Source organism: Lepisosteus platostomus, chromosome 3, assembly GCF_059453375.1.
Source record: "Lepisosteus platostomus isolate fLepPlt1 chromosome 3, fLepPlt1.hap1, whole genome shotgun sequence".
In the NCBI taxonomy this organism is placed as follows: Eukaryota; Metazoa; Chordata; class Actinopteri; order Semionotiformes; family Lepisosteidae; genus Lepisosteus; species Lepisosteus platostomus.
Genome location: NC_142613.1, coordinates 60,130,675 through 60,150,227, shown reverse-complemented (window position 1 = coordinate 60,150,227; position 19,553 = coordinate 60,130,675). Strand labels below are relative to the sequence as shown.

Genomic DNA, 19,553 nt, shown 5'->3' with positions numbered 1-19,553 from the left:
CAGATTAAACATTTTATCACTTAGAAATTCTGATTTTGTCATATACATTATTCCATAATAGAAAGACATTGAGTTGGTCTTTATTGCTTAGATTTAGTAACTTCAAATATAGGCATATAATATAAATAATTATATTTAATTTTCATCTGTTTTCAGTGAAATCTGCAGAACTGCAACATGCACTGCAGTGGGACCTGTCACATGTATTTCCATCGATAAAGAGTAAGTTAATATTTTATACTTGCCTTTGAGGTAAATTAAGTTTTAATTAAAATGATAAAATACTTTAGTTAAGAACAAACATACAGTATACCTGTTTTATCAGAAAGCTATATTTTGTGTCCATAACTTCACTCACAATTAAAATCCATCATTTGGTGCTAGATTTATTATAGATTAATCAAGCCCTTAAAATTATTGGACTTGATAATCAAAAAGGACACATTATTACATTATCAAAGCCCAAGCTTGGAAATAGTCCTTCTGAAAGTGAGTTAGAGACCAATTCGATTGATTTGTTATTGTTGAACAATTATGAATCAGTAGTACTACATGAAGCACTGTCATTAAATTTAAACCCCATTTTGTGGACATTGCAATTGTTATGAGATGTAACATTTTGTGCTAGTTTCAGAAAGTCTGGTTGTCTCTAAAGAAATTTAGTAAGATCCTAGAATCAACAGTCTTTTCCACCTAAACTTGTCTCAGCGACAAGTAGTTAAGTGAAATTAAAACGTTTTACGTAATTTAATAAATGTGCCTTTTTTCTTAGGGTTTTTGAAGAAACAATACCAATTAAGAATATAGAACTGCCTGATGAGTGAGTATTACTAAAGCATGTGTTGTTATTATTAGTAGTAGCAATAGCTTTTATTACCTATTACCAATTTGTCTTTAATGTAATTATTGTTAATATTTCTAAAAGGTCCTGCAAGTGTATACCTTAACATAGGGGAGACCAGCTTCAGCTCTGATGTGTCACTGTCCAGCATGTCTTATAGGTCTCTCTAAATCTAAGAACATGGAGAGGCTTTAACTTCAATTATGCAATTACGGGCACAGGTGGAAAGAAAACCATACTTCTGTCCTCTAGGACTGGAGTTGCGCTCACCTGCCTTAATGGACTGGAAAAGTCTCTATTGTACTGCTGATTTTGTTCAACTCAAATTTCCTGTCACTCTTTTTGTTAAGAAAACAGAATTTGTGATTATTCTTTTATTTTGCCATGTGGCTGAATTGAGAAGTTCTCATATAGAGTATGGCTAATTAATGGTGTATTTCATAAACCTCTGTCCAGAATGTTGTAATGTACTGTATGTTGCAATACTTTTAATATGACCTTGTTCTTTTTAAAGCTGTGAAGTTTTTGAAAACATAATGTTGCCAGAGAGAAAGAGGTGAGTATCTCTAAATATATGTAGATTATTCAAGTATGTTGCAAGAGTATATTTAAATGCCTTAACCATATTTTGAAACATATGATGTTTTAATGCTTTATTTAAGGAGGACATGAAATGGTATGTCATCTATATACTGCAATAACTAATACCTGTGAATACATTCATAATTTGTTCTCAGATGTAAGCTTAAAAATCCTCCATTGTTAATTCTTGACGCACACTGTTAATTTAAATTAGATTTCTCCAAAGAATCAAATTGTACAGCATTATTTGTGTTTTAGAAACGTAGACTAGCAGTTACTGTGAAATTAAGAAAAGCCAATCATTTATGAGTCTCTCCTAATTTTCAGACACAAACCAGAAATAAAGCCCGCGTACTAATACAATTGATAAGTTTGCTGGTGTTGTTTGAAGGGAAATAAATAATCAGACAGGCCAATATTTTGCCCTTTTCTTTTCTTCCAGGCTAGGTGCAACATTGCAGCTGCAGGATCTTATTCCAGTGTTGTACCAAGAAGGCCAGTTCCACGGAGAGCCTGTCACACTTGGAGTGGGAGGATTTGGGCGAGTTGAGTTGGTAAGTTCACAGACTTCAAGAGAAGCAGTCCACACATTCTTCATAACATCAGTTCACTGTTTGACATTCAACTGAATGTCTTCTTGAAGAATGTGTGAAGAAGATTTTGATGTGTTTGATGAAGAACCAAAATAAACATTGAAAAGTCCTTTAAAGATTCCAATTAAAAATCCAAATAAAATGCTTGAGATATACATATAGATCTAGGGTCACCAGATATTTCTAAAAAATGTGTAAAACAGCAGTAAAGGTTCATACCATTCACCATTTATACTGTATCTTACCTTAAAAAAATCATGACTACAAAGCCTGTAGTGCAAATGAAGCCTTTATTTTCTAAAGATTTGTTAATTTTGGCATGAATACCCATGTAGTTTTTTACAACATTTCACTAAATATCCGAGGCAATGTAAAAATACAGTATTTTATGTGTGTGCGATGTACATTTTATGTTGTAAATATAGTAACATATCATTATCTTTTTTCATCCTAATGTGTAACACCTACTATACTGTATATAAAAAATAGATGTCTAAGACACGATTAACAGAAAAGCACTTGGGCTTATGCTGGAGCTGAAAACTGAGTAGTAATATGAAAGGCGATAAGAATGGAAACCTTTTTACCTTATTACATTGTGTTTCAGCTTGATTGATGGCCTCCAAATTACATACAAATGAAATTCATTTACAGGACAGCAAAATGTACATGATGTAATTTCTTCAACAAAGATTTTTGTATCTGAAACACTAATCAAATAAAACTTTAATTATTTATGAAATTATTTACAAGAATTCTTACTCCTATATAAGCTTATAATATTGAGTCTATATATAGTATATACATGCATGATTTGTTGCAATAACTTTGCATTCTATATGAAGTACCTGTATAACATTAGTAAATTAAACCATATTGTAAAAAAGTGTAATTTTGAAAGATATTACTTATATCCTTAATACCTTTTTTTTTCTTTAGGTGACAAGTCTTGAACTTTCCAAGTTTTTTGCCCTGAAACGTGTCAGCAAAAATCATATTGTTGCTAAGCAACAGCAGGAACATGTCAAAATGGAAAAGCGCATCCTCCAGGACATACAATGCAATTTTATTGTCAGGTGAACTTGATAATTAGTGAAATGGCTTTGAATAAAGTATTAAATAGGGTCATGAGATATTGCAAATCAGAAAAGATTGAATCCTGACTGGCAAACATTTGACTTTTCTTTGTGCTGTGAAAATTCAGGCATTTGTCTTTGTTCTATAGTTTTTGGGGAGAAAAGCATCATAAAGTTGCTCTTTTTATAAGTGCCCCGTATTTACAGTAGCATTACATTCTCACTTCAAGTTTGAAAGGGACTGAATACCCAGCTGAACTGAAACACTGTAACTGAAAATAATTATCGAAGTCCAGTTACTGAATGGATTATAATTGTGGGGCATGATGGGAGACCCGCATCCCAGAAGAAACGAGTCTTGTTAACAAAAAAAACAAACTTTATCCCAGCTTTAATTGCATACAGAAACCTTATTCTGGGTAAATTGTTTAAAACAATAAATTACCAAGCTTTAGTTCAAGATGTGTGTATATATTAAATTAGATTGTTTTGCATAACATGAAGCTGTATCTTTGGATACTGCAACTTTGAGTGCAACATATTTCTCTTTTTGCACTTTCAGAATCTCTCTTCTATTTCTCTTATCAGGTTCTATGCTGCATTTAAGGACACAAGAAACATCTATTTGGTTTTAGAATTTTGCTCTGGTGGGGAACTATGGACCAAACTGAGAGAAAAGTAAGAAATGAATGCTAAGAATTTCCTTTACAGCATCTGAGCTTACTTTTTTCCTCACTGCTTTATGTGTAGGAATTACTATAGCTATAACTTATTACTCATTCTGTAGCACTTGGCCCCAGAGATCATGCAGAGCAAAGTCCACTTTAAAGCTATTTTGCTCATGTCTAAAGGGCGAATTTACACTAATCGGTATAAGATTTGTTTCCTTTTTTTACTTGTCAAGATCACTGAGTCATCCACTATGATTTGATCATTTTCCAAAAGTTTGCATTCTGCAGGACTACTTTAGATGTTATATAAATGATTTATGAGCATGTATCTGTGAAATAGGAGGAGAAAGAGATTTGTTCTTCCTATATCTGCAACAATAGCCTTGACCTGACCAGCTCAGTGAGTTCAGCAGTTGAGCAAGCATTTGTGAAAGAAAGCAAAAAGCTCTTTGATTATCATCTTAATTGAGAAGATCTCAATTATAATTATATTTGATATATCTTAAAAAGGTCACATTCTATGTGTGTTTTCCTCTAATTTGACAGGCAAATATTTATATTTATCTAATTTTTAAGCACCCAGCAGTGAACAATATTGAGAAAATAGTCCTTAATCAGTCCTTGCCAGCATAATGTGTACTGTATACTGCAAGGGTGCACGGATTAACAAGTCAGATACTAACGTTAATTGTTTTTGATTGTTTGAGAATGGGATATCAGAAACTATCAAGCAGTAAAGTAAACTTTGGGAGCCTATGTAAAAGAGTTTATTATCCTGTTTACAGAGGTCGTTTTGAGGAACCTGTAGCAATTTTCTGCACAGCTTGTGTAGTCGAGGCTTTTGCCTATCTCCATGTGAAAGGAATTATTTACCGGGATCTTAAGCCTGAGAACCTAATGCTGGACATGATGGGATATGTGAAACTGGTAAGACTTTCTTTTTTCCCTTGCATTCTCAGTGAGTTCTCCTTCATAACAGTCAATTTTTTTAAACAGAGAAAATTCTATAATCTTGTTACTTAATTTATTATTATTTTAATTAAAATACTGAATTATTTGCTCCAGAGAGATCATTAGAAATACAAAATAGTAGTTACCTAATAACTGTTATTTCTTGTCTTATAACTGCTTTGAAATATGAGTTCAAATACAGAGGCTTTGTTTTTTTGGACAGTTGGGTTTAGCCACAGGTGTAAGAAGAAGTTTTTCTTGATGAATTAAAACAACAAGGCTGTCCCCTTATTAAAACCTTATTTTTTAAGATTATTTTTAGTTTGATCTAATAGTTGGTTCACATGGTTTTACACTATAGCTTCCCAACAGTCATTTACAAGTAGAGAACATAAGTACATTGGTGACACAGGAAGGGGAAACTGCTTCAGAGAACATGTCAAAGATCTCTGCAAACCCATAGTTTCCCATTTTACCTCTAACAGCCATGATCATACTGATCTCTCCGTCTGCGTTCTCAAAGAGGGGTTTCAGAACTCCTATTGCAGAAAGACAACCGAATCCAAAATGTTCCTGGAACTAGGATCACACCTTTCCCCTTCTCTCTACGTTAGACTTGTTTCCTTCCAATCTTCTCTATTCATTGGCACGTTTTGACTTCAGACCCCTCTTCAACTCTCGTGACCACACCGACCTTCACACCGGGTGTCCACTCTGCTTCTTTCCTGTTCCCGCCTCCTCTCCAATCCCTGCTTTTGTTCTCCTACGCTTTATCAGCTGCCAGTTTTCCTCTCTCTCTCACACCCAGAGAGGGCTCCACAGCTGTAACATTGTGTTTCTTTTCTTCCCTTTTCAGCACGGAATAAACCTTAACTTGTTCCTTTGAAGCCTACGCATGCTGACGCAGCTCCCTACTTTAACCACATATCTACAATGTCCATAACTGGATACAAGGTCTTCTTATCCTTGTATCTAATCATAGATCCTTTGCCATTGATAGGTAGACTTTGGATTTGCAAAGGAACTATCTCGAGGAGAGAAGACATATTCATTCTGTGGCACTCCTGAGTACTTGGCGCCAGAAATCATAAAGAATGAAGGCCACGACATTGCTGCTGACCTCTGGTCCTTGGGAGTCTTGGTGTTTGAGCTGTTGGCAGGCAGGTCAGTCTATGGTAAAGAATATGTTATAAGTTCGGCAATTCAACGCTTTCATATTTTTTCCTATGTACAGTACATGTTCACAAACTCAGCAAGTGTTACCTTTAAATTTGTTGGTTCTGCCACAATGTGCTTTAATTTATTTTCCAAGACCAGGTAGCAGTGGAATGAGTAGTGTGTTTTCCAGCCCTTATATTGTTAGATAAGTGCCATGTGCCATTGTTAGATAAGTGCAATGATGAACTGATGTCTTGAATACAATGATGGAATCCTTTCATTCAGCTCAGAATAAAACTATGAGTGCAATACATATTCACAATACAAATAATTAAAATGAGTAGTATGTTTTAGGCCCTTATCTTGTTAGATACTGATAGTGTCAGTGCATTGATGAATTGATGCCTTGAATGATGAAATAATTTAATTCAGTTGAGAATTAAGCTACCATGGTGAAACAGAGATTAAAGGATAAAGTAGACAAAAGCAGATCGACAACTATACAGTAGTTGTCTAAATCAATGTTTTTTTTAAAGAACAGAATGAACATTTAATTTTCATAATTTTTCTGCGGGGGGGGGGTCTTGGCCACACCTTTGCCAACGCATGGTGTCTTGTGCTCTTTCACAGCCCCCCCTTCACAAGCTCAGACCCTCAGAGAATATACAGCAAGATTCTTGATGGGATCCTTAAATTCCCCCATCACATGGGAGAAGGAGCCAGATCTCTTATCAGTAAGCTCTGCAGGTAAATAACATTCTTTACCATATTTCAGAAGCACAGCATTCACTCACACTGCTTTAAGGTTTCCTGTACTAAAGGGAAAACACCTCTTTAATGAAGAGGTTTTTGATAGTAAAAATCAGAGAAGACAGAAATAACATCATATTCATTGTGAGAAAGATAAAGAAATATTCACTTCTTTTTATTAACAAATCAAGTTTTAATTGTTTTTTTTTGGAAATTAATGTATAAAAAAGAAAAAAATACATTCAGACTCAGATATTCTAAAGACATCAACAATCCATTTATAATAAAACTTCTATTTTACATATGTAATTATCATTTACAAAGCTCATCTGCAACAATTACAGTACATTAAGATGAAAAGTTTCATGCTAGTGTGTTGTGATGAAATTAGGAAAATGGTGTTGTTTGTTTTTATTTAATTATCAGAAGACATTACATGTCATTCATGCATGGACCACTTTTGTGTGCCACAGACGTGGACATGTATAGAATTACATCAAGTGAAATTGACCACTCTTAATATACAAACAACATCATGTATGATCTATATATCATGAAAGGTTATGGGTGATTTTTTAGTTGTGTTTTCAGCTTTTTCCATCATAGAAGGTAATATTTAATAAAGCCAATTAGCTAATCACTAAAACAATAAGTCAAATAATGTGTTCATCAATATGTCTTTCAGAAATATGATGTACTGTAGGCTATTTAACCTTTCATAGCAAAAATGCAATCAGTGTGTCTTAGCTTAAGGTAAGACTGTTACAATATTTATTTTCTAATATGCAGTATGTTCTTCCACAGGCTACGACCAGGCCAACGGTTGGGAAACAATAAAAATGGAATAAAGGATATTCGGAACCACAGGTACTGAAACTACAGTATATGGATATTCATTTCATAGCAAAAACAGATTTGATTTACAGTGTATGTTCCTACAGCAATTAAAATGTAAAACAATGTATATACTGTATACTCTTTTACTTGTGTGCAGTGAGTTTTGTTGTAACCAGTTTTGTTTGGTTATATTTGACATTTTATCCTTTTGTGATATATAGTTGTCTGAGTGGTTGGTGTACTGTACTGTATATCATCTGAGAATAAGCATTGTTAACTGTAGATTTTATGGTTGTTAGATGACAAATATTTAAGAAATGTATTAAGAAAATAAGAAAGAGTACAAATCAGATGCCTTTTAGCCCTTTAGATTCTATTGGTTTCTAGCAGGTAAATGAACTCGGGATCACATTCAGTCATTTCATGAAAGAAACCAGTGTATCAACAGTGTATCAGCCACATGGCTGGGTAGCTTGTTTGATACCCCCACAGCCCTTAATGTTAATGAAGTACAAACTACTAGATCTATAATTTATTCTCCATATCCACTATGTAAAATAATGTATGGGGAGAAATCTCTGGATTAATTCACAAAGCAAACATTTAAGTTTTTGAAAATTAATTTTCAGATCATTAAATTGCATTTTAATCGAGTTAAAACTAAAACCATGTTTTTGTTTTAATTTTCAACATGCTGTAACAAATATGGCTTTTTTGCTTTTTAATTTGCATTTGCTGTCATAAAAGCCTTTACATTTGTAAGAAGATTTCGAAGATACCTAAGTATATTTGATATTTTTTATATAAAAAGCCAACACCACTTTGGAAATGTCAGTTAACTGCAACAGCCTTCACCGCTTTTCGTTTGTGTGTTTAGGTGGTTTAATAACCTCAACTGGCAGAAGCTGCGGGCTTGTCAACTGGATGCTCCCACTATGTGCCTCATACGAAAGGTAAGGGCTGAAGGCCTATAGTGCCAAGAGACAGCAGGGGGATGAAGAACATAAGAATAGTTACAAGTGAGAAGAGGCTGTTTGGCACATCCAGTCCTTCTGGTAGTTTGTATCTAATTGATCTGAGCATCTCAACCACTTGTTTTTTAACAAAGGCAGTTTATGGGCTTCACCGTCATGGCTGTGTAGCTTTTTCCATACTTCCACAACCCTTTATGTAAACAAGAGCCTCCTGATTTTTGTTTAAATGCTCCTGCGTGTAATTTCCAGTTGTGTTCTCTGTTTTGTGTTTCACTACTTATTCCGAAGAAGCTCCGTGATTTGACTTTATCACTGCCTTTGAGGATATTGGATACTTGGGTCTTTTTAGGCTTCTCTGTTCACAACTTAATAATAATAATAATAAATTGCTTACATTTATATAGCGCTTTTCTGGACACTCCACTCAAAGCGCTTTACAGGTAATGGGGACTCCCCCCCACCACCACCAATGTGCAGCATCCACCTGGACATTTAAGTTAACATTTAATTAACTTAAATGTCAATTAAGTTGTTAATTTAACAACTTAAAATGTTAATTTAAATTTAATCTGTCAGTATAGGACATTACGTCTAACCCTAGACTGTATCTGGTTACTCTTCTCTGGATTTATTTTTAAAAACATAGTTTGACCTAAATTAAGCACAATAACCTAGTTGTGGTTCTACTAATGCATTATTCCATTTTAAATAACATTCATTGTTGTCACTAAATAGGTCATTTTTCTAAGTAGTCTCTTCAAAGTCAGCTTTTCCCATCTTTTCTGTTTTTATGTCATTAATACCTTCGTGTAAAGCTGAACCTACAGTACACTGTTTCCAAATTGTGTAGCATTTTTTAAGTGACTGGGGTTTGGTACTTGTTTAATCTCCAAAGTGTATTCTGCACCACTGCCTATTGAACAATAACACAAACTTTTCAACTTCTTCGACCTTTCTTTATTGTCTAAAATATAGCACAGATACCTACATAACCATTTAACAAAACTAATTATTATACCCTTTAATTTATGGATATTTATTTACTTGGCCCACGACGTCATCAGTTGGCCATAATGCTTTACATGATAGCACAGGGAAGCGAGTAGCAGCAAGAGGCTCATCAGCATCGCTAAATGCATCCTATACACTTACAGTAATGTAAGTAGGAGAAAAAAAATGGGCTTGAGCCCTAAAAGACCCAAATGGGATGCAGAGCCTCCTACTGTGCTGCAATGCTGATGTGTTGCACACAATGCCAGTGTAAACTGAAACATTGACTACAATAGCAGCATACTAGGAGGACATCCAGTGCACCTACAATTGTCAAATATGCTTCTCGTATCAGCTCTAAATCACTGCAACACTGTACCTCTCTACATTATATTATAATGTCACTTACTGAGTTTTTGCCCAGTCTTGAATTCTGTCCAAACCTTCTTGAACTCCATCTGCTGCTTCTGTCATATTTGGTAGTCTGCTACATCCACATCATTGATACGCTGTAAATTAGGAAGAGCACTGGCCCTTGTACTGATCCCTGTTACTCCACTAATTACATCACTCCAGTTGGAGTATTCACCAGTATTGCCTGTAGTTTGGGAATTAATCTTTTATTGGGGAATTTTGTCAAAAGTCTTTCAATAATCTAAATACACCATGTTGTTTGCTGTGCTTGTGTCCACTGCTGTAGTTCTAAATATAAGTTAAACAAGGCCTATGTTTTCTAAATCCATGCTGACTATCCACTAGGATATTCCGCTTAGATGGAGTGGTCTATAATTATGTGGTTCAGTTTTGTTACCCTTCTTATGTATTAGGAATTCTCCAATCCATGGGTACAACTTCTGTCGTGAGCAGCATCAGTTCTGAACGATTTACATTTCTAGTTTCTTTAAAATCCAATTAAACGTGGAACGTCTGTAAGATGTTTCTTTTGCCCTCCATTTGGTTTCTTCTTTTGACTTCACAACCCACATACAGTATCTTCCATTTGAATTTTATTGGTCTTTTCCACCTTCCATTCCATTCCTGGATTTCTTTGATGGATACTTCTTTGATGACGACTGAGATTTGGTATAAAGCACATAAAGCAAAAATGGTTCAAGATATTAAACTGGTTCAGAAAATCAGAAAATGTAATGAAAACACACAAGTAAGTATCAATGTCTAAATATGGTTATAATGGCATGCCAGGCTAAATGAAATTGTTTTTCCATTGTGGTAGTTGTTATAGGAAATTGATACTAATTGAACTGGTCTCTAATTGTCTTCCTCTAGGGTCCTTTATATGTGAACTTTGACAGGATCCCTCCAGATAATACACAGGCAGAAGAGGAATTCTCTGGCTGGGATGATGATTTCTGAATTTCTGAGATGTCTTTGCTTGTCTGTGACTGGCTATTATCTTTGCATTTGCTGAGACACAATGGGACTGTCCAGGTCCATTTAATCCTCAGAGATTACAACAACAAAGGAATCTCCTCTATTGTTATTTTAAGCATTTAGGCCAGCAGAAGTGATGTCTGGTCTACGCACTTAACTTATTGTGTGGGTCTCAGGACACAAATATTCAATCAATGAATAGGATTCAAATCTTGTTGGTTCCTTCTCTTACTCCAGAACAGCACTGAAGAGATGATCTGTAAGGGTCAACTTTGCCTCTTTGTTGAACACTGTGTAAGTACTGCCTCTTGTGCTAGAAGAGAAAGCCTTTAGCATGTAAATAATGAACAGCAAAAAATGCTGAAGGCTGAAATACAGACACCCTTCCTTTGTGGAGTGAGAACTATTCTATCGAACTATTATACAGAAACTAGCACAAAAACCAAAAGAGACCTCTAGTGTATGGATGCCATCAATGTCATGTGCTAAATTAAAAAGAAATATATATATAGGGAGGTTGTGTGATCAGCCCAAGGTTATCTAAGGACACAAAACCCAGACGGGCTTTTCGGCTGATAAATGCACTAATCCTCAGAGTTCAGTTCTAGTTCATATATACTTGCCCTAGAAATGCCACAGTTTCTCAAGTAGGGAAGTTGATAAAGACATTGAGGTACAGATGAAATTACATAACATGTTACATGTACTACTGACCTCCTTTGGTTTATTAAACTATTATAGCCATCAGTTTCCCACTAAAGTAGAAACTACTACATACTGCTTACACTCAGTTACTGTACTTATTTTGTCTAAGAGCTTTCAAGAATTCCTTCATGATTTATAGCTTTCATTATAATGTTGGAAGGCCTTAAAATAGCTCTTGCATTTTTGTTTGACATTAGCATTAGATCTAAGATAAAAGAAAAGGTAACAACTTTTATCAACGGATTTACAAGTGTTTTCTCATTTCTACCTAATTTAAAAAAGACAGATTATAATATAATAATAAAGCTTTTTCCCAATGTACCAGAGATGTTTTGTACAAGAAATGTGTTAGTTGAGCTCCAGGAGTAAATTCACCAATGCAAAAGGTTGTGTCAGGAATAAAACAACACCAACACCAATTTTATTACAAATGTCTTTATTTATTCAAATGTTACATCTTCTTCTGGAAATTCAAAGGCAGTTTGGCATGCTCAATTGATTTCCACCTTTAGGGTGCAAAATGCTAAGAAACTTCCGAATTGTAAATACAATAAAAAAGAACAGTAATTCATAGTTCAATCAATTTAGACAACTGGATTTCCTGTTCCCGGGAGATTCAATTCTCTGTTTTTCATACATTAACTATTGAAATCAGAATATCAGAAAGGCCATACATGAAAGGAGGCCCTTTGGCTCATCGAGACTACAGTATGTGGTTACAATTTAACTCCCTCAGTTAGTCCTGGATATAGTATGACAAACAACCACCTCGCTCCCAAGTATGAAATCAATGCATTTACAGTATGAAATACAGTATGGGGTTTTATGAAAGCTAACTAATGGATACAATAGTTTTTCATTAAAGAATATAAAATGACACACAGTGCCTTGCCTTTCTACATGTGAAACAAAATACTGAAACTATTCAAACTGTAGTTTTAAAGGACTGGTATTGTTTTCCATGAGAAACATTGGAAGAAACTGAACATGTCTTACGGACTACATGAGTCTAGACTGCTAATGAATGCTGTTAAAGCCACAGGAGAAGAATAAATGTACAATATCTTTTATATGCATAGGATTGGATCTATTTTGAATGACCTGACAAATAGAAATATCTTATTTCATGCATGTCAGTTGTCCAGCTGACAGGCCCTATAAATGGTCTGTAAATTTCTACAGTATTCAATAATTTTATATTGAACTAATAAAATTTGTATCCCTCACTTGCAATACTATGCACATTAAAAGCTGCATAGTAGTACTTGTGTATGGTGATCAAACACTGTAGATCAAAATAAATGTAAAAACAAAACAGTACACTTTTTTTAAAAAGCCAGTGCAGTCTATACGACAGATATTGATTTCAAGTACTTGTTTTCAGCCACTGAATTATTTTTCAGTTTTCCATTTCTTTTTTTATCAGAGCCATTTCCTTGAGGAAGAAAACAGCCTGAAAAGACACTCTTTGAATTTTTTTAAAAGTAAAACTTTTTGAAGCTATTTACAAAAGTGCACAAGAAAGCCTTCCTTGTATTTTAAATACCAAGAATTAAACATCAGTACTAATGTTCATAATATACATTTTAAGGACAGAAGAGGGAAACGTACCCGAAACAAAAGAAGTTGTTTTCAAATATTATTTTCTGCTTTGGTGGTTTTATACCAAAAGGAGCACAAATCATTTAAAAAATCAAATACATCTCTACTGCATACTGCGGCTGCAAGACAAAAAGCAACTTCATTGTTTTTGTTAGAAGCAAATACAGGATGTTAATAATTGTGCCTGCAGTGGCTTCTTATATGGCTAATTCCTAATTCTGTTCAGTGCAGTTACATCTCGGGTTCTTCCTGATGCCCTGGAGGTTCCTTGAACTGCTCCTCCCGTTCCTCCCCCGTTTCTCGTATCTGCTGGTCCTGGATCTCCAGACTGTGCTGCTCTGCACTGTGAGAGCCAGGTGGCTCTGGTGCCTTGCTGTCTTGCAATTGCTCTGTCTGCGGCACACTCTCCTCTGACTGCAGCAGCGATGCTGGTTGGGTTCCCTGCTCTGGTGGAGCATGGGCAGCGGTGTCAGCCTCTACCTGGTTTGGCTGCTGATCAGCTGGTGCTGACCGATGCTCTCTGGGGGGAGACAGCAGTTCCGTAGGGTTCAGCATTCCATCCTGATTGAGGTCTTGGGTCTGCAACAGAACGTCCACCATGGAGATCACCTGGGAAACGCAGGGGGAGGAGAGTAACTACACACGCACTTGCAATTAAACTAAAAAAGTGATCCTACTAACACCTCTTCCAGCAGCAACCATAGATTCCCAGGACGTCTCTCATCCAGGTACTGACCAGACTCAATGCTGCTTAGCTTCAGTGGGTAGCCCATTGAGAGCTGCAGGGTTATATGGCTGCTGGCTCATAGAGCTACTGTATTGACAGTATCAACTTCTCAAATTATTTGAAAGAACTGACTGCCCAGATGTGTAGGAGGGAAGCAAATAAATGCCAGATTACAATGAAAACTTAATTAAAGAAGGAATATTTGTGTAACTGATATACTCTGGTACTTCTTACCAGACATTAAGATGAGGTTTCAGTATTTTTCTTTGTTGGTTTCTAACTGAATATGAAAAAGGGGAAATAACTGCACTTTTATACCATAGTTAAAATGATTTGAAAAGTGAATTCCAACAAAACACATGAAAAGATTTTTGTCACACTCCCACGCTCACACAAACTTTCGCCCTTTGTTGTGACGCAAAAGACTCAAGTGCTACTAACAGACTCTGATGACTGTTGTGTCAGAGACTGATGAGAAATGAAGTCAGACAGCAGTTTCATGAGCTCCAATCCATCCATTTCTCCGCTTTTATCATAGTCGTGGAGAGAGAACAAGTAGAATATCTCTGTAAACAGAAAGAAGAATTAAACATGAAAGACAGCAAGTATTTCCTGTGTTATAGAAGAGCTGACAACAGCTTAATTGGTATTACTACAATTTCACCATAAAATTGCATATATTCAAAGCGCTCTATCACAATAGAGTGCTGACACAAAAGCAACAATAACTACTTTGCAAAAGCTTATCAAAACTAAATTAAAGCTGAAAACAATTATAATTTGACAGTGTGATCTCTCAAATACAAATTATGTGGTAGTCTTAATGCATAAAACTTCAAGTGTAAAAGAGTATATCAGAATTGAATCAAACTGAATTTCAACTGCATATACGAAAAGCGCTCAACACTCTGGTACTCTCTGGTACTACAGAGATTTAAAGGCCAAGCAGTGAAAAGGGACAGCCAGGTGATCAGACAGTGAATTTAAGTTAAGAAGCACATAAAAGCGAAAGATGTTGGATTCAAATTGAAAAGACAAATATTTCAATCTGACCCTGTGTGGCTCTACAGATGAAAGCACTTTGATGGACCACAGTTTGAGCCCTATGGTTCAGACATCGTCATTAAGTCATTGTGATCAGGAATCTCCAAGTTGTTGCGAAATAATTGCCAAACCCAGCCAAAACTGGAGGGGTCTGGAACAGCTGGGATATCTTTAGCGTGCTATGAAAGATTGACCACTTTGACTGGCTCTGACAAAAGCATCAATCCGAGTGGGATGCTGCTCCATTCAAGGTGCATGACGTGAAAAACACTTTGGTGGAAGGCACGTGTTTTCCTCTTTCCTGTGTTAGCAGAAGGATTGTAATGGTGAACTGTAATGACAGTTGTCAAATACCAACTGATGTGTCATCATAACAAAAAAAATAATTTAGATTATCGTCTGAGAGCAAATGCTAATCTTCCAAATATCTTAGCAAAAGATTAAATTCTCCACAGATCTAAGGTTCCCAATCATGTTCTTGGGAATTTAAATACCTGCTAGTTTTAATTTCAGTTGTGCAATTTCCTTAAATAAATCCTTTATTGGACCAAAATGTTGCTTGGGTGTAACATTTGCAAGGTTTTTTCAACTATATTGTGGGAGATCTTAAATTGCTTATCACTCACGTCTACTCAGTGTCATCAGATCTGTGTCCCTTTCCATAAGTATACTGTACAATTTTTTACCCTTATCATTCCAATATACAAATTATTTTTGAAAGAGTTAGAATGTACAAAAAAAAATCTGAATATTGTGGGACTCAAAAAACCCCAAAACAATAGGCAGTGATATTTGTTGCTGTTTACCTTGTTCCCATGTCATGTGATCAGGACTCCCTTGTACTTCCTTCAAATTACTATTAATGTACATCTTGAGTAACCTGTCCAAGAAAGCAACAACATGATTATAGCTATCAGCCACTTTACCATGTTATCACTATAGATCTGAAGACACTTCAAAACTGAATGTGGTGTCATTATCTTCTATCAATCCATCATTTTTGTGCCAGGCAGAAATCCATTTCAGGCTTTTGTGCTTAAGACAAACCAGGTTATTTTTTGTGCAGATAACAGACATTAAATAAGCTTTTTTTTCATTTCAACCATAGGATATAAGGTATAACACATGATAGCTGAACAGTAGTTTTATTCTGGTTTTGGAGGCAAAGATTAATAATGCAAGATTGCACAACTACACTAAGAATTTTTTTAGGTCATGAAAGAGAGAAAGCAAGTTTTACCTGCGCTCTTCTTCTCCAGAGCCAAACGGATTTGTCATAGTTAAAGATGGAGACTTTTCTCCCAACTCTGCATCTGCCCTGGGGAAAGATATGGACAGATTTGGTTACCAAATGCAGTTCCAGTTTTTGCCTTAAGAATGGAAAAGCAAAGGCTCTGAACATCAATTATGCTGCAGATGTCCGAGGGAATTCCCTGATCTGCACAGCTGGGAAGGCATAGGATGAATTCTGTTTGCATAATTTGCCTGAGAATGTGAGAATGACAACCTGAGCACAAGGATGAGGATTACTCCTCCTTTCATTTAAGAGAAGCCTACAAGCTGCTGCCAGAGTGATTATGGAGTATAGGGAGGGATATGAGATTAAATTAAGGACATAAGAAAGGTTAAAAAAAATAATTAAGCCATTAAGCCCATGATGCACGAGGGGGTGCTCCAGAATCAAGATAGTTACAGTACATGTAGGTGAGAGGAAAAAAGAGAGGTCAGGGTTTGACCTTCGTAGCCTGTGTTAAACATTCCAGATCCTGTCAAAACTTGTTATTGTGAAACAAGGTAACTAATATAAACTGCAGTAAAAGTTTTTTTTTATATTTGTACATTACCAGGTATACTATATTAAAGTAGACTACTGAAGTGAAAACTTTATCATCCATTACTTTAAAAAAGGACAAAACTCTGGGAATAAAATAACCTGCTTTAACAAGTTACTGCTTCTGTTTCTTTACAATGATTTGTAATTCTGCTCCAACCTTTGAATATGTATGAACACTTTTTTTCTGGGGCTTAAATGAACCTTTGATCCTTGCCTTGCCTGTTGATCAGTTTTTAGAAAAGGAAACATACTGTACATCAAATACAGTATTCTTTCATGAATACAAACATAATACAAGTGACATACATAATACTGTATATAAAGTTCAAGTTTCTGTGGTGAAAATTATATTTTTTAAAATATTTTTCTTGTGGATGAGGGTGTTAACGTGAAGTACAATAATTTGCTCAATTTGCCACATTAGATGAAATACAAAACAAAATCATTGGGTGTCTTAACAGATATTTGTTTTATATGTTCCATTCTAAAAGGGACAGAGACATTCAAATGAAATATTTAGTTCAAAATCAACTTACAGTATCTTTATGTTTTCCTTATATCTTTCGTTTTAGGAACTTAAGAATGAAAATCCATTTGTAGTGACATTAGTCTTTTGGAGAGGTAAAATTCCTCTGATAAGATGGAATGTTAGGAATCTTTCAAAATGCATGTATCATACAGTAAATGAACACAGGATTTTACAGTTCATTTGTACTTAGAATAACCCCAAATTAATATACAGTATATATATATATCAATTTGAACCATATATATATATTCATTTGTTATCACTCATTGTTGAAGCGAATTATCTTCTATGAACCTGAAGGTGGCTGATCAGATTATTCTGTGCAGGACATTTTCTGTGTGTAATACGAGTACTTTAGGTGTTATTCCATTACATATTCTCCAAATCACAACCAAGAAAAGCTTGACATTTTACATTTACACTACAGAAAATGAAGTAGGATGGCATTAAATAGGTTTTTGAGAGGAGCTATTGTCCGTGTTCTCTCGTCCAGGGTATGTTCGTTACTCTAAAGACCATAAAGTTTTAGATACTCTATTTGCCAAGTACTCTAATTGTAAAACCCACTCTTTCTCCAAACACAAGGGCAGGTGGTACTAAAAAAATACCTTTAAAATCCCCCCGGCTTCACATAAACAGAACTTTCTGGAATACTGTTTGTGACAACAAGTCCAGTCGCTGGCTGTGTTGCCTACCTTTGAGAAGCAGAGACCTGAGGCGCTGCTAGGCACTGGTGTGAGAACAGAAGCAGCAAAACTACGGTCGCCTTCAGCACCTCCTTGTGTCCACAGAACCGCGACGCCAGCCCTAGAAACAACACTGTGCAGTAATTCAAAAGGTATCCGGGTTTCGCTCTGAGTTGCTGCGGGTTGACAACGGGCTGCGGATCCAGTGTAAATGATCGCGCAGAGTACACTTCAGAGGTGACAATAAGATTAACTGACTCCTTAAAGGAGTAGCCTGTTATTTCTGTCCATCGGACACATACATTGATTAAAACAAACGCAAGAAAATCCATGTATGCAGCTTAATATAATTACACGGAAACCTGCAAGTTCGATAAAATGCCAATTTTCCATTGTAAGTACAAATGATTATGAATGCAATTGGAACATTATGTTCAATGAGAAGATTATATCACAGCTCATATGCCGTATGATTATTGGCATATTGTCCGATTATTGTTCAATCGTTTTTTTCTACAGAAAGGATCATAAAACATTTGTTGTAAATGAATGCCTTTTATTTTCAAGTATAGGAAAGAGATTGAAAACGAAAGTAAAATTTTAATACATTTAACCATATAGATCAGGCATACATGTTATACCGGTTACACTATTCTTGTATTACCGATAATCATATTGAATGCATTTACTATACAATGCTCCAATACAGTACAACAGTAATACATTCCGTACAGTAGCCTATGCAACAGAAACAGGTACTGTACAGTTACCGTACATGAGCCTTTTCTGTTACTAATAAAAACTGATGCAATCCAAGTTAGACCTTTAACCATTTACCATATTTCTAAAACATGCAGTATAGAATAGCCATAGCTCACTTGCCGGATATTGTGCATTTGTACCTTGTGTCATGATGGCTGCTGGGTCGAGGATATGTGTTCTTCGCTGCCTCAGGGAAATACTGTACACGACTTGCAACAGCACTCGCTACCGACTCGACCCCGGTGTTCTGCACTGCGGAGCTCTGTTTTGGTCAATGACAGGTTCCACGTGGATCGCGAGGACGTGTCGCGTTTATCTCGGTACCGCACTGCCTGCTCCGCCTCGCCTTGCTGTCTTTCCGCCTTTCTGGGCCATCTGATACTGGCGCCACGTAGCTGCAGCGGCTGCTCATCTTGGCTGTAGTGGGCAAAGAGAACAGCACGCATTTTGAATTTCTCGTCAGCGACTTATACCCTCATATGTTCTTGTACTTATACCCTTATACTTATGTTCGAAATTAACCTGATATTTTAAACTCAAACCTTTTCGTTTTTCCTACAGCGTAGTCCCACGGCAAAATTGAAACAGAGAAGATACTTTGTTGGATTAAGCCACAACACTACCGTTACACTACTGATTCGGTCATTAGAACAACTTTTATCGTTCTTCATAAATACCTCTGACTAATAAGCGCTACTGTCACCGCGGAGGGTAAAAACAAATCTTTAAGAAATGAATGCTACAACTGACCTTAATCGTAGTTCCTATTTAAAATACAATGTTCGAGGTCTTTATTTTCCCATGAATGAAAAGATTAAAAACGATGTGTATATGGTATGGTGTTTGCAG

General features: G+C 35.8%; 2 protein-coding genes across 3 annotated transcripts in view; one reads left to right on the top strand and one right to left on the bottom strand.

The window, feature by feature from the left end:
- Window positions 1–11,939, top strand: part of prkg3 (protein kinase cGMP-dependent 3) — a 27,350-nt gene extending 15,411 nt beyond the window's left edge. For both annotated transcript variants that reach the window (XM_088626238.1, XM_088626237.1), the window contains 12 exons: window positions 157–222; window positions 773–820; window positions 1,356–1,397; window positions 1,866–1,977; window positions 2,956–3,092; window positions 3,681–3,770; window positions 4,549–4,690; window positions 5,715–5,878; window positions 6,503–6,619; window positions 7,427–7,489; window positions 8,337–8,412; window positions 10,711–11,939. In XM_088626238.1, the coding sequence (XP_088482364.1) occupies window positions 157–222; window positions 773–820; window positions 1,356–1,397; window positions 1,866–1,977; window positions 2,956–3,092; window positions 3,681–3,770; window positions 4,549–4,690; window positions 5,715–5,878; window positions 6,503–6,619; window positions 7,427–7,489; window positions 8,337–8,412; window positions 10,711–10,797 (1,144 nt within the window). In that variant the 3' untranslated portion in view covers window positions 10,798–11,939. The remainder of the gene's footprint in view (window positions 1–156; window positions 223–772; window positions 821–1,355; window positions 1,398–1,865; window positions 1,978–2,955; window positions 3,093–3,680; window positions 3,771–4,548; window positions 4,691–5,714; window positions 5,879–6,502; window positions 6,620–7,426; window positions 7,490–8,336; window positions 8,413–10,710) is intronic.
- cgref1 (cell growth regulator with EF-hand domain 1) lies at window positions 11,940–19,553 on the bottom strand. Its single transcript, XM_088626247.1, has 7 exons — window positions 19,455–19,553; window positions 18,845–19,121; window positions 17,952–18,063; window positions 16,134–16,211; window positions 15,700–15,773; window positions 14,291–14,415; window positions 11,940–13,731 (listed from the first exon to the last, which is right to left on the bottom strand). Exons 2-7 carry the CDS (start codon window positions 18,852–18,854, stop codon window positions 13,354–13,356), a joined length of 777 nt encoding a protein of 258 aa, XP_088482373.1. The 5' UTR covers window positions 18,855–19,121; window positions 19,455–19,553; the 3' UTR covers window positions 11,940–13,353.